General features: G+C 43.2%; 1 protein-coding gene across 5 annotated transcripts in view; it reads right to left on the reverse strand.

Moving 5' to 3' along the window:
* Positions 1-15888, reverse strand: part of SVEP1 (sushi, von Willebrand factor type A, EGF and pentraxin domain containing 1) — a 127778-nt gene that overhangs the window by 26136 nt on the left and 85754 nt on the right. For all 5 annotated transcript variants that reach the window (XM_083815952.1, XM_083815954.1, XM_083815953.1 and 2 more), the window contains 8 exons: positions 13667-13840; positions 11192-11311; positions 10315-10491; positions 9455-9539; positions 8951-9142; positions 7787-7954; positions 5206-5878; positions 1015-3794 (listed from right to left, as the gene is read on the reverse strand). In XM_083815952.1, the coding sequence (XP_083672078.1) occupies positions 1015-3794; positions 5206-5878; positions 7787-7954; positions 8951-9142; positions 9455-9539; positions 10315-10491; positions 11192-11311; positions 13667-13840 (4369 nt within the window). The remainder of the gene's footprint in view (positions 1-1014; positions 3795-5205; positions 5879-7786; positions 7955-8950; positions 9143-9454; positions 9540-10314; positions 10492-11191; positions 11312-13666; positions 13841-15888) is intronic.

Raw genomic sequence — 15888 nt, forward strand, 5'->3', positions numbered from 1 at the left:
CGTTGCTGAAGCATCACCAGGGAGAGTGAGTTGGTAGCTTTAGTGCTTAGAGAATAGTGAGTGCCTTGGTGCAGTCCCTGCCCTTCCCTTTGTGAGGAGGGCTTTTGGTTAAGTAAACTGTGAGAGTGCCAAATGCTACTGCAGGTTCTCAGTTCCCAATTGCTGAATATCCCATATGCAACCACCAATTCTAAAGATGATCTCACTTTCTTCCAAGAGTAAACTGAGCCTTATGCTGACCATGGACTGCTTGCTTAGAAGTTTCAGGCTGATTTGCTCTGTGCCATGCAGTGCTTGACCAAGATCACTCAACTGGCTTGCAGGATCTGGCCAGCAGTGGGTTTAGTTGTAGGTTGGCAGACCCCCTTCATTTTGTTAAAGATGAACAGGAATATCTGATTCTGTTAAACTCATCCACATGCAATCTCACAGTTCTGCCCCTTACTGTTTATTGCTTTTACTGCTAAAACCTCCCCTTCTGCCAAGGAATTCCTCACTTTGGAGAAAGAGATCTGCAGTGTGCACTTTACAAGAAACCATCAGAAACACATTTTTCTTGTCTACGACAAAGGAATAACTGTGCATCAACAACACTTGTTGACAGTGCAATGCTACAGTACAGAAAATGGGACTAGGAGATCAGCCCTTCTGTGTTACATTAGGTAGCTGAAGCAGGAAGAGGAGGTAAAAGGCATGCCAAAAGAGGAAAAAAAATCCATGCCCTACAGACAAGAGTGTCAGAGGAGGAGAGGAGGAAAGCAAAGAGGAACAGGAAACCAAGGTGGTGGAGGAGTGCAGCCCAACGTGCTGAAATACCTTGCTAAAGTCTTATCAGTGGCCCAAACAATATTTTTTATGGGCACGGGAATGTGGGCTTTGTCTATCTACGCATACGATAAGGCATAACTTTTCTTCCAGGTCTTCTAAAAATGTGCACTAATTGAGGGTGCATAAATTTCCCATCTTCATTCCTTCAGAGACTCTATGGAAACAGAATGGCAGCAGTGTTCTTACCTGTACTGGACCTTGCTCCCATAGGTATGAGTGCTCCCAAGAACCTCTGCATTGGGGACAGAAGGTGGCGGGCCACAGCTTAGCAGCTCGCAGCTTGGGTATGGCTTCTTCCAGACACCTGTCTCCACACAAGTCAGTTCTGGACTCCCCCGCATGACAAAACCTGTCAAGCAGGTATATATGATGGTGTTCTCATCTGCAGAGCTGCTCCCATTGATAAACGTGTTGGGGATGATGGGTGGGGAGCCGCAAGAAATCTGCCCACACCGAGGAAACCCCGAACTCCACCTGCCAGCTGCCTCACAGGTGATTTCGGAAGGCCCTAGCAGTTTAAAGCCCTCCAGGCACTGAAACTGGGTGCTCTTCCCACAGCTGAAATCTTCACCAAGGACAACCCCGTTCTGGATCTGTGGTTCAGGACACTCACAGGGGAGGCAGGATGGAAGGCTTCCACTCCAGGAGCCATTGGACAAACACTGCCGTGAAGGATTACCATGCAGCTCATAGCCAGGGAAGCACACATACTGGGCAAATTCCCCATAGGTGAAGTCTGAGCTGTTCAGAAAGCCATGGGAGATGTCTTCAGGAGGTCCACAAATGACTGGCTCACAGCGTGGAGCTTCTGAATCCCAGGTACCATCACTCTGACAGGTGAGTGTGGACGCTCCATGCAGGTTGTATCCTTCATTGCAGTGATACTGAACTTCTTTCCTAAAGCCAAAATCTGAGCCAATAATTCTCCCATTGGCAAGAGGCAGAGGCATGGGGCAGGTCACAGCTTTGCAAACTGGAGCAATTCCACTCCAGCTGCCATTTGCAAGGCAGACTCTACTCCTGTCCCCATCTAACAGGAAACCTTCGTTGCAGCTATACTCTGTATGCCTCTGGAATGTGTACTCCTCTCCAGACACTTGACCATTCTCCAGAACTGGTGGTGGGCTGCAGGAAACAGGGATGCAAATCGGTTCACTGCCATCCCATTTCTGGTTCTCTTGGCACCTCCTCTCTGCGGGGCCATTTAACTGGTAGCCAGGATCACACTCATAGTAGACGACACTCCCATACGTGTAGTTCTCCCCTCTTATGCTCCCATTCATCAGCTGGGTAGGTGAGCTGCATGTTACTGCTTTGCAGTACGGAGCAGTGTTGCTCCACTGCCGATTTGGCAAACACAGCCGTGTGTCTGAGCCAACAAGTGTAAACCCTGGCTTACAGGTGTACTGCACCACGCTACCGAGCGTGTTCTCAGTGAAATATAAAATTCCATTCTCTGGAGGCGACAGCAATGTGCATTCTATTGAAACACAGGAGGGGGCAGTGCCATTCCAGACCCCATCTTCTTGGCAAGCTAGAACAGGGTTTCCCAAGAGCTCATAGCCAGAGTAACACGTGTATAAAATGATAGTTCCAAATAAGAAAGTGGTCAGCTGCATTGCACTGTTCTCCTTCACAGAACTTTTGAAGTCCTTCAAATTGCCAGCCAGCAGCATGTGTGAAAGGGAGGGACTCTCTGTAATGCTCTCCTGGTCTGAGCGTCTTTCCCCGTGTCTCACCTGCACATACTCCCCAAAGTCAATGTGAGGAGGTAGGCCACAGTCTGTGGGGAGGCAAGATGGAGTGGAGCTAGACCAGCCTGATTCTTCACAGGTCTGCATGGCAAGGCCAGAGAGCTGGAAGCCAGGCACACAGCTGTAAATGACCATGGCCCCATAACTGTAATCTGCACCCTCCACAAAGCCATTTTCGATAGGCTGAGGAGGCTGGCAACTTATGGCTTTGCAGGAGGGAACATTTGTACTCCACTCTCCTGTCTCTAGGCAGCTCAGCGTTTCCTCCCCTTGGAGCTGGAAACCTCTGTCACAGGAATATCTAACAGTCTGCCCATAATGGAAGTTTGTGAATGAGTATTTGCCATTGAGGATCTTCTTAGGCCTTGGGCATTCAATGGGTTTGCAAGCTGGCCTTCCTCCAAGCCACTGTCCATCTTCTCCACAGAGGATAGTTGTGTTCCCCATCAGCTCAAAGCCTGGTTTACATGTATAGAGAGCTGTGCTGAGGAAGGTGAGGCCCTGCACATCAACAATACCATTTTGAATTTCTTCTGGCTGGGGACACTCCACAGGAATACATTCTGGCAAAGGCAAGCTCCATGAGCCATCAGCCTGGCATCTGATAGTAGATTCACCCTTCAGTAAGAACCCATCCACACAGATGTACTTCACAGTGCTACCAAAAAGAAGGGATGAAGTCAAGGGGTCGCTGAACGGGATGTATGGAGGTGCAGGACACTGTACAACCTTGCAGAAGGGAAAGGAATCATTCCACTGTTGAGACGGCAAGCATTTCAGTACAGAGGAGCCATGCAAAACATAACCCTCTTTGCAGGAGAACTTTACAACACCAACTTGGTTAGTCACTTCCCTCAAGACCAGATGGTTTTCTGCCAAGGGTGGTTCTGGACATTTTGTTGGCACACACTTTGGGCTTTGCTTTTTGTTCCATTTCCCAGACTTCTGACACGTCCAAGAGACATCTCCAATCAGCTCGTAGCCTTCATCACAGAAAAACTCAACTTTGGAGCCCAAGTCAAAGGTTTCTCCTTTGGAGTAGCCATGTTGGATGGGTGGTGGCTTTCCACAGCTGAGGGGAACGCACTGAGGAGGTGATTCACTGTACCACTGCCGATTGGCTTGGCAGATAAACAGCGAGCTCCCAACCAGGTGGTAGCCAGACTTGCACTGATAATTGGCCTGATTCTCGAAGAAGCGTCCAGTTGTTTCCTGTAAAACAGATGAGACATGGACATATCTGAAATGAAGATGCACGACAGGCACACAGGGAGAGTGATACTTGTGTTTTCTCAGTCTAGATTCTAGCTGAATCCCAGGCAGCGGTCAAGGCTGTCTGCAAAGAAACGAATGTAAGTAACAGACAGAGCATGTCTTGCCTCAAATACTGCACTCTGCTGTCAGGAAATCTGAACACAACATCAGAAGAAAAGAGAAAACCCAAAGCCTAAAAGGCAAATCTAGAAAGTATTTCCTCCTGCTTTCTCCCTTCCTGACCTTTAAGGTCAAAAGTTATGCAGACAGGAAGACAGAAAAGAAACATATTGGGAGAAGCTGCTAGGAAACTATTAGCCTATTGCTGTTCTGGTTCTTTAGCCTACAGGTGTATTCAAGGCTGGAGCCTTCAGGCGTACTACCAGGAGACTTTTATAAGTGCCACATGTGCTGTTGGAGGGTCCTGAGCAGGCAGCTGAGAAGCTCCTCAAAGTTGCAGGCTGAGCTCTGAATGCAATATTAAAAAATGTCTCTAACAGAAGGAGTATCTGGAGGAGTAACCCTGCTTAGGCGAGACAACACAGAGTGATATACATTGTTTAGAAGACATATCTCTGTGGGAGTCTGAACAAAAATTGTTGCTATAGCTGATGAAAGCTCATGTAGGAATTGGGATGCCCCAAAAAAAACAGTTTTTAAAAAATGTAGACTACCTGGTGGCTAGATTTAAGGAAGGAGGGGAAAAGTTCAGAAGAAAAATGCTTAAGAAATTCTAAACTGAATCTTTACAATAACAGTTTATTCTTCCTTGCCACAGTATTACCCTCATGCACCAAAGCACAACACAGATTGAGTAGTTTTTACAGCTTTGGGCTGCCACAAGGAGATCTTTAATTTTAGGCGTTGTTGCAATGTAATTTGACAGAAAAAGGACAAGTTCTGACCTCAGTAAAGAAATGTTCTTGCATCCAAAGCAGAGAAACTATCCCAAAGTGATGTATCTATTTCAAATTAGGATATTTTTCACAGCAGTAAAAAGAGCAAGGCTTGTGAACTGGCAATAGTACTTCATACATCTCCAGATGGCTCTTGGAAATCCACACATGGACTGAACAAGTGAAGAGTGAGGTATCAAGGAAATCAATTGATTGTAATACTATGCCCCGAGTTTCCTAACTGAAAACCCATTTTATGATAGGAAATACCATGGAAGTGTCTGTGTTTTTTAAACATGATTCTTCTACAAATCCTCCCATTTTTCCCTTTGCTTATTTGTTCCATCCAGTCACATCTTTCCACAATTTTAACAGCAAAACGAAAAAGAAGAGAAAAAAAAACAACACAGCATCAATTATGAAGACATTCAGTTTGCTATGCTACCAGGCAGATGAGAAAACTCATTTTATACCTTAATAAAGCCATTCTCAAGCTGGGGTGGTTCTCCACAGGACACGGGGTGGCATGTGGGCAAATTGCCACTCCAGTTGCCGGTGGCCTCACAGGTCCGCTTCTTCTCCCCCTTGATGTAAAAGCCCTTGTTGCAGCTGTAAGCCACCACTGCTCCAAAGCTGTAGTTGGCCCCACTGGCATAGCCATTGGCAATGTGGGGAGGTTCTCCACAGCGAACTGGGATGCACTGGATGCTCAAAGGAGAAGGATTCCAGAGACCCCCTCGAAGGCACTCAATTTTGGCTGAAGTGTTCAGGACGAAGCCTTCCATGCACTTGAAACTCACGATGGAGCCAGCTGCGAACCTGGCTTTACTGACGGACTCCAGGATGCTGTATGAGACAGTGGACGGCTTTTCACAGAAATCAGCTATGCAGTGGGGCATCTTCTTGCCCTCTGGAGGCACCCACTTCCCTTCTGCATTGCAAAGCAGCTGAGAGTTATCGGCCAGGCTGTAGCCATCTGAGCAGAAGTAATAAGCTGTATCACCAAAGAGGCGGTGGGCTCTCTGCGGCGATGCGTTTTCCACATGGGGTGGTTCATCACAGGATACTGCCAGGCACTGCTGGTGGTTCACGCTCCACTCACCACTGGCTAAGCACTCTATGGTTGCAGGGCCATCTAATGTGTAACTGTGGATAAGGAAACCACACAGGGAGTCAAAAAAGCAAGTATTGTCAAATGTATAGTATCCTGAAGTCCCCACAGAACAAGTTAGCTAGCACCCTAGAAGACAGATAGGTTGCTTTACAGCAGCCGTTTCGAACATAAAATCTCAAAGCCAACATGTCCACAGGTGAGGTATCACAATAAGGGAGAACCCAGAAGACCTTGAGCATAATGCTCTTCTCTGGTCTGTCCATCTGATTACCATTCCTGAACTTCCATTTTGATTAAAACTTTGATATTACAGCAAACCTAGTATTGTGCTGTGATGGCTGTCCACCCCTCAAAGAAACTATCCCACTCAGAAATTATTCCTCTCTAGCAGGACTGAAGGGAGGAGGAAGAGATGAAAAGCCCATAAGTCTTTTGGATTCCTGTATCAGCTGTATCAATCAATTTTCACACTTGAAAACAATAAGAAGCTCCTCAGCGAGTTACCTAGAAGTGCTGTTGCTAATGATGCACGTAGTAATTTTGTAACAACTTCTTCCTAAAAAAACATCGTAGAAACTGATATAAAAGCAAATATTTTTAGTCCTGATTAAAAAAAAAAAAAAATTATAATGAAGTTCTACTGTGTGATTACTCTGAATGCAGTTATGTTTCTTTACTCTGTCTCTGGGATGCAGTGACAGGCATTATTCCCTGCTGCTCATCAACTAATTTAAATTCCTGCTGCTTAAACATGCAATATGTTATCTTTGACCATCTTTTTGCTAAGTTTTACGTTTTCTGTAGTGTCTCATGAAAAATGAAGAAACAATATCTATTCCAAAGGTCCCAATAACTCCAGCTGCAGGCTGGGAACCGGTTGTTCAGATTTTGACGGCAACTTCTGTAAAAGTGTTTTGTCTTGCCTGCAGGATATGTTTTCAGAGCCCTGTGACTGGATTCCAGAGAAATAGCCTATTATGTGCCAATGCTTAATATTATCCACTCTATCAATTGTCACACAGACAGCAGTGACCCTCTTTAAATGCTGATATCCTATCCTATTTAAAATACTTGCACAGGGAAAAGAAGCGGCTTTTTGAATCTTAATAAGGCCAAGAAAAAAGAGTAAGGAGGATTTATTTCAATGGTGTTTCAAATAATATTGCGAAACTAGTTTAAAAGAAAAAATGCCGTTGCACTAATCTACCTTTTTTCATCAAGAAGCACAAAATCCTCCAGTTGCTTAAGGCCTGACCTTGCAAAAGCTCTTCATATGTACTCTGCCTTTTGGACAGAAAAGTTTCAAGAAATTCAATGCGGCTGCTCACAGGCCGTAAAGATACACTGTGCTAAGGTTCTTCCAGGATCAGAGGCCAGCATTACACTCATGCTAGACCACCGAAGTGGAGCCATGTTTTTGATACAATTGTGCCTGAAAAGGTCACTACACTGCATAGATGGAAATCAAGAAAAATCATGCACCTCAATAAAGGAGCAGAGTTTTAAGTAAGCAGAGTTTAGAACACCAGAACACTTGTGTTAGTTCTCAAAAGGAAACAAATAGAATTCTTACAGTGTGACGAGACATGGGGAATTCTTTGTGACCACAGCCTTGAGTTTACCAGAGAAGGACTAGTCCAAGAGACTGATCTATCATGCCCTCTGAATCCTCTCCATTCTTCTTTTCTGGGGTGTATTCAGCTGATGTGGAGCTGACCACTTTAGGAAATGCCTTGGTGTCCCATGCTAACCTGCCAGCCCACAAAACGTCTCCTTCACATTTAATTTCCAGAAAGTCACGACAGGAGAAGTGAAAATGAATTCATGTGCAGTTATGAAGTCATGAAGCAACAGAGCACACAGCTTTGCCAGTAAGCGTGCGAGGCCTGCACCAGTTTTACTTGTCCTGTGTATTAGTCCAGTAGTAAGAATATACATACCCTTCCTTACATGTGTAAGAGACAGTGCTTCCAAATGTAAAGTTATTTCCATTTATGATCGCATCTTTGATGGCAGGAGGGGATCCACAAGAGACAATGCTGCAAGCTGGCGGTGTGCTGTTCCAGTTCCCTGAAGATGCACAGACAAGTACGGAGGGTCCCTGAAGGCTGAGACACGAAGATCATTATTAAGACTGCTGTTTCAGGCTGTGTGAGAAACAGAGAGAGCAAGAGGTGCTTTGCTTCTCACTGATTTCCTGGCCTCAGTGAAGCCAAAGGGAGTCTGACTTCAGCAGAGGCCAGAATCTCCAATTCATGAAAACACACTGCTGATGCTCTCAGAAAAGCTGATTTTCAGGTATTTTGAGGAGAAAGCTGGTGGAATTCATGTGGGGCCTCAATGCACTCTGCAGACACACATATTTACTTCTGCTGCAGCTTTGTCCATTTTTGAGCTACGAAAGGTCATGGAGTGCTTAAATGTTTACTTAAGCTTAAAGATTCACTTGTATACCACCAACACCATGCCTATCTTGAGAGTTGCAACCAGGCTTAAGTCTGAGACCTGATTCACTCATGGACTTAAACACTTAACTGCAGCCTAATAAAAATGTGTTTCTGATATATTTGCTTACAAATGTAAAACAGAATAAAAGCCTAAAACAAGTAACTACTGCAGAGCTTTCAAGGAGTAAACGGGGAAATTCCAAAAGATTCTTTCACCAAAGGCATTGTAAAACAATACTAAACATAATACTGCATATGCTCCAAAGCTAATTAGGTGAATGATAAATTAAAGACAATGATAATGATAAATTAAAGATTAGAGACAAATGAGAGCTTCAAAAATAATGAGAATTGATTTCCAAATATTCAAAATATGTGTTAAGAGTTTAATGGTAAAAATGAAAATGTTGTTTATACATACATATGTATGTGTGCATGGAAGATACTGAATGGCCTTCTTGAATTTCTCCTATTGAGTATGAAAAACAGGAATTACTTCCAATATATAAATATTTTTATTTTTTCTTTTAGTTCTCTATCTTTCTGAGCAATCATCCCAGCCTTGTCTATTCCAGATGTAAGTTAGATCTTTCAGAAATTTTTTTACATGCAAAGGCATGCTGCCTGCATTTGATTCAGGAATGTTTCTGCATTTACCTGTATCCATTGTCACAGGTGTATGACACAGAGGAAAGGTAGGTTGTGCCAGTAAGTGTGTATTTTCCATTGCTGATATTCTGTGGGCTAGGACACGTCACCATTTCACAGGAGGGGGGAGGAAGATTCCAAACGCCACTAGCAAGGCACAGAATTTCCTGTTCACCCACTAAGCTGTACCCATCATTGCATCTGTGTGAGAAGAAAATAAGTGTTATCAAATGCAGAGCCTTTTATGCACAACCTCATTGGCCACCCCTTTCACACCCCTTCATCCACATCCTCATATGCTAGTTTTCTCTGTAGTACAGAGAATTAGCACAGCAGTAAACATTCAGCTTTGCTAGTGAACAGCCACAGCTATAAACAAATGTCTTTCCATTACTTTAATATCATCTTCGTCCTCCCCATTTATTTCAACCACTCTCTGAATTTAGATAAACTCTCATTTGTTGCCAGATGCTCAGTCATTAATAAAGCACTTCAAATATACTGAATTCGTACCTGTATATCACCTTACTGCGGTACGTAAAATTTGAGCCCAAAATGACACCGTTCTCTGGAATAACTGGACCTCCACAGGATATAGCTTTAAAAAGACAGGATCACAAGAGAGGTTGATACAACACAAATCAAAAACGACGTCAGGATTTTCTTCTTTTTTTACTAAATAGGCTTGAAGAGATCTAAAGCTCTTGAAAACAGTGTGTTCTTGGCTAAGCTATAACTGACATGTAGGGCTCTTTATTTGTCTTCACCTTGTGGAGAAATTTGACTAACTGGAAATTGGCAGTTGGAAATGTTCCAAAACCCACATGCTTTACCATCAAGAGGACTCCATCTCTTCCTATGGAAAAAACCCTTTTGGTTTGTTCTTTGCCACCCCTTCCTTTTGCCCTGTTGTTTCACCTTATTTGTTCTGTTTCTCTAAAACTATTTCCACAATTATGCCATGTATATGTATGTGCAGTAGCCTGTCCTCCCTGGATGCTTTTTATCCACTGAAATACTGTTAATGATCTTTAAGATATTAAGTTTCCACAAGTTCCTTGAAAACAGGAGGCTGCTTGGAGAAGAAAGACAGTTTTAAAGCTTACATTAAGAGAAAGACATGAGTCTACACCTTTGTCACTTCGGAGAATCTGTGTAAGAGTGCCACTGTGAACATGACAACTGTCAGAAAAGCTTCAGCTGGTGCTTATATCTTTAAAGACAATAGAGACTTCAGCCTTGTGACCCAAGACTGTTGGGACAAGGTTGCATTAGCTGTCAAGGTCTCTGAAGTCTCTCAACTCTCTAGTCTCTTCTCCTTCCAACTCTATCATAATGCATGTTACAATCAGCATTCTCCCCAGTAACTACACCTTCACAATATGGTATTGGGTGGCTCCACTGTCCAGACTCCATGCATGTAAGTTTAGTCACTCCTGTCAGCTGAAACCCTTCTTCACAGGAAAATGTTACTTCACTGCCAACACTGTAAATGTCCCCGTACAAACGTCCATTCGCTGGGTTTCCTGGATTACGGCACTTCACCGGTTCTGAGGAAGAAGAGAGAAAACTATTAATAACATCACTAAGTACCAGGTTTTATGAACAAGTTACAGGAGATATCCTTGGGAATCTTCTGAAAGTAGGAAAGACAAATGTGGAAAATACCTACAAGCAACTTACAGGCTTGCCAGCTTTTCCCTGTTCTGTATGTAAGTGACAGAAACTGAAGACTCATGCAAGTAAGCTAATCTTGATAACAGCCCTCTGTAACTGAGTTTGCATTCACAGTATGAGCACTATGGCTGCTTGCATTCATTGTCAGAAACAAATGCATCTTGCAGCCATTTTTCCCCCTGCGAGAGAAAGCCCAGTCCAGCATGTCCAGCCCTCAACTTCAAATCAGCTCAGACACCTTTTATGCCAACTTATGCCAATGTTTTGCAGTCTTTACACAAAGCCACCTTGCTTAGTGTTTCCAGAGGCAGCTCAAACCTGACTCAAATGCCTGCATTTAAATATTTCTTCATCACACTTCATTGCAGCCTGATTCAGGCCAAATTGATTTGGACATGAGAACATGCTTGCTCTTGTACCTCCCTCCTATCAATTACTGGCAACAGTAATTTGAATAATTATAAATTATTCAGTTATTGAAATAATTGAAGTCAGTCTTCTTCACAGCAGAAGACAGGATACTAGCCCATACAGACTCTTGGAAGGCTAGCCTGATGTTTTTCTTTCTCATACCTGCACATTTTTTACCATCTCCTTTGTAAGGAGGGATGCAAGTGCAAACATAGGATCCATTTGTGTTAAGACAAGACGCGTGCTCGTCACAGTCTGATCCAACAGCACATTCATCAACATCTACAAAAAAGAAACATAATGATGTCTCTAGGGTGGTAATTGTAATATACATCTGCTTCAAACACGTCTCACTAATCAACAAGAGGAATCAGTTTAGTTAGAATAATGAAAAATCACTCAACTCAATCACAGTTTTGATGTACTAGTAATAAGATTTAATCTTTAAATTAGTGTTTACATTTCCAGTTAATTTACTATAAAATACTGTAAAAGTGAGAAAACGGAAGACAAATCCCCATTATCCTTCAGTCAATACTTTCACAAAAAGTACCTTATTTCCAGGTAGGGAACTCATGTGCAGACATTGTAACTCACGTTGCTATTGTCTACCAGTTTTGACAGACACTAATTTAATGACTTTGCATTAAATACTTACTCGGGAAAACCTCTACACCTCAAACTTCCCAACTGCTTAGCCAATATGGGAAACTTTTTGAACATAAAATACAAGCAAAGCCCCATCTTTGCTACAGAGAATTACACTAGATTAGGAAAGAGAAGAACCCGCAGTTGCCAGAAAAAGGTAAGATTAGCTCAAAGCATATCAGTTATTATAATTATCTATTTATAAGATAACAATGCCTAGAAATGTCAACCAATAATTTATGCTTCAAGTCACTTGGTACTGTACAGCTGAAAATATCCCTGGCTCCAGATTACTTCATATCAGCTTTCAAATCCTGACTGAGCAGAAGCGTTCTTGGTATGTAAACAATGAGTAATAAATTGCAAGGATCAATTTCAAAGTATCTCATTGAAAAATGCTGGCATGAGGGATTATTCCCCATATAAATCAGACCATTAAGAGAGAGAACAATTCTTCATTTCTAAGCTCTGCTACAGGACAGCTGTTGAACTAGGTACAGTATACAAACACATAGCTGGAGTTCTTTGCCTACTTCCAGGCAAAAAAAAGCAACTCAGTTAAAAAAGCAACAAGATCTTCTGAATTGGTGTGCTCATTCCTCACTGCTGAATGAGCCAGCAGGAAAGAACCTGACAATGCTTTGAAAAGAAAGGGAGTTTCTCTCTGACATGCAGGTTAAAAATGGCTCCTTTAAATCAAAACAGTTGCCAATTATGCAAATATCAAGAGAATGCAAAGTGCTACCGCAGCAGAAATGGAATGACTGCTCCTCAGTAATGTCTTGTAAAGGCAAGGCAAAGCCCAGTGGAAGGACACTATGAATCAGATCTGTAAAAGCAAAAGGAATGCCCTAGAGTTGTATCATGCTTTGTTAGCACCTGTCTGGAGTGTGAATAAAAAAGGTAAAGTATGGGACAGGGTTTTCATTTCATTTATTTATTTTTTTCTTTTTTCTTTTTTTTTTCCATTTTCCATGTCTATTCTGCTTTATCAGAGAGAAGACAAGATAGAAGGTGGGGCACAGGGCACTTCCTTCCCAAATTAGTCTCTATACTGCACAGATGCTGAACTACATGGACAGCCTTGCAGCATTTGTTTTGTGCCTGCTCATGTTTAGACCTTTGTATAAAGTGCAAAGGTGAATAGCAAAGAGAGGAATGACAGTCTGGATGGTCTGTTCAGAGGTTCTGGAGGAGTCTTGATGAACAAGATTCTATAAAACAAGATGGATCCTACTCCAAAGTGAATTTTGGCAGAACTAAGAGGCTGTTCATTTTGCTTTTGCTCATCTTGACTGAAAAAAATAAATATTCTGTACCTACATGTTTAGGAAAAACAACCAGGCAAATCAAACATAAATGCCTTGCCAGGTTATTACCCCGCAATTCACACGTTAAGCATGACCAAGACAGAAGTAACCTGAGTACAGCTAGCTAGGGGATTCCAGCAGGGATCTGCTGGAGACATTGCCCTACCACCAGCCCTCTGTATGCAGTACCGTGCTGGTCTCTCACCTTTCAGTTCCTGTAGCTGCATCTGGTACAACAGATCCAGCTGACCAGGAAGTAAGTTATGGTGTGGCAATTATGTGAACTGTGTCCGTAACTGCACTCCCAACCTTCTTAATGCTGCAGCTGCTTGCTGACAGGCATGCTGAAGTGCAGGGAAATGCACAGGTTAGTAGCAAAGAATGCAACGACTCCAGGGCTAAATGAACCTGGAAGGAGAGAGGCTGGGAGTGCAATGCAGGCTTATTAGGTAGGAAGCACAGGATTTGGGTCTTACAAGGGGACTGAGAAAGAAAGGTGCCAGATGGGGGCCTGTTTTGACGTGCTGAGCACAGGATTTCAAAAATGTGAGTATTTTGGAGTGTAATTTCTGAGATTCTGGCTAGCTTTCACAATTTCAGAATGAAATCCCACCCAAACCCAAAGGCATAGAAGTGCAAGATTGCCAGCCCATGCAGCCATATGTATGGCATGTCTCACCAAGGCAAGACGGTGAAATGCTGCTCCAGCTCCCATTGTCCTTGCAGAACATCTCGAAGTCGCCCAGCAAATAGTAGCCATTGTTGCACTGATAGGTAATGGTACTGCCAGCAAAGAAGTCCTCAGCTGCATAACCACCATTTTCTAAAGGTGGAGGCACTCCACAGCTGATTCCTGCAATGTGAGTGAAAAAAGGGCACAGGTCAACTTCAGAATAATTCCACATCAGAGCCACCACCAGAGAAATTTTCTATGCAACAACTGTGGAATCCCATCCACAAGGAGGCCCCACATTTTTCTGAGGTAGCTAATTGATTCCAGGTCAGTGGAGGGCCTTCATTTTTTCTCTGACAGAGACTGAGCGGGACTCTCCAGCTCCTGCTGCTCTGCTAGTTCTGGAAAAGCCATCTGTGACTAGTATCTGAGCAGATGCCTTTCAGTCCCAAGACACTTCTCCTGATAACCAACGATCCTTGGTGAGTTTTGAGGAGAAAGGAAAATTAAGTTTGCATGGAGGTTCCTAGCGTTTCCCTTCACTGAAAAACAATCTCAGTGTTACTGTGTTTGAGCACCGCAAAACTAGCTATGACGGAGAGATGGGAACTGACCTCACAACCCTTGGAATCACTCTGACTTTGACTATAGTAAATAATCCCTGCTGATCCCAGCTGTGCCAGCAGAAGGTGTCACTGTACGTGGCTGCTGGAGGCTGCTACTTATTCTAGCAGAGCTGCTTGAATCTTCATTTCAATTAAGCTGACATGTACTTATTCCAGTGGTTACACAGCCCGTTGTTGTAACCACAGGGACTGTAGCAATTCCTTGCTCCCCAGGCATTTGTAAGGATCACACAGTACGACAGTGTGAGTGTTTAGAGCCCATGGTATTGGAAGCCAAGTACTTGATGCAGAGGGACAGAATGGAAGAGCCTGTAGCAAAGACAGGCTGTCAGTGGATGTGGACCTGTGGATTTGGGGGGGTGTGGTAGCAGAAGGAGGAACAGGATCCTGGTGGGTGAAGGCAATGATTACAATGAGCTGGCTACAACCAGTAAAAGAATCTTTTCTGACTAGGCCTGTACCACACTGTCCACTATAGATTTTGTGGTTCTTTATGCAGGAAATACCTATCTTCATCCCACTTTCATTAATCAGGTACTCAGGGAACAGGCTGAGAAAGGTGAGCTGGGCCCTCATTCACTCAGCATACTTGTGGCAGGTCTGTTCTAAGCTCTGTGCTCAATGGGGAAAACTGCCTGGCCCAATACAGAGACTGGATGACAACACTAACAGGGTTCTGGTGCCTTGTCATTGGTAACACACCAAGAGAAAGCAAAGCTGTCTCTGCCAGAGAAATTATGCTTTAGTGAAAAGGGCTTGCTTTTGGGTATATCTCCAAACGTATGCTATTTTGGCAGAACAGGAGACAGATCCTGTATTTGTGCTATGAACAGCTGAATGAAGGGGAAACAAGAAAACCACATAAAACCTAGACCAATCTATTTTAAGGTGTTTTTGACAAATTTGATGATTTTTCATCAAATTGCTGAGTAGTTTTGGGATCACGCAATACCTACTTCTGCAGTTAACTTACGGTTCTGCTGAAATGAGAAATACAGTCAGCTCCACTGTATGCAACTACAGTCACTGGTACAGTCATAGAAGAGGAGAACACAGAAAGGAGACAACAGGACTAGGAAAGCAGGAAACAAAGAAGCTTGGCAACCTAAATGTATGTGGCAGAAATCTTAGCAGAATTTCTTAGCAGAAATCTTGCAAGTGCTGGAGTACCTCTAAGTGCTGACAGAAATACCTGTTGCCTTTTAAGAAACTACTCTATAACACACTAATGCAAAAGCTTTTATTTCAAACCAGACATTCTCAGTGACACTTAAAGTTCAGATACTCTAGCATTTCCTATGTATCTTCCACATTCCTGGTGCCACAGGATAGGCAAGCTCAGGTAATCAGTTTGCTAATCCAGATGGACTCATTTCCGCCACAGTCATTAGAAACTGACAGAAAAGTTGGCAGAATCAGATGGCAGTATAGTTCCTGCTCAGTAAAAATTGAGTTTAGCTTTAAGCATGTATGATGATATCATATCATACATATTGTATCATACATATGATATCAGACAGATATCATCTGTAACATGGATGGTTTCAACCATATCACAGCCGAAGGGATAAACAAGCCCCGAACAGTGATAGGGTCTAAACA

The sequence above is a fragment of the Anser anser genome (assembly GCF_964211835.1).
Source record: "Anser anser genome assembly, chromosome: Z".
Taxonomy (NCBI): domain Eukaryota; kingdom Metazoa; phylum Chordata; class Aves; order Anseriformes; family Anatidae; genus Anser; species Anser anser.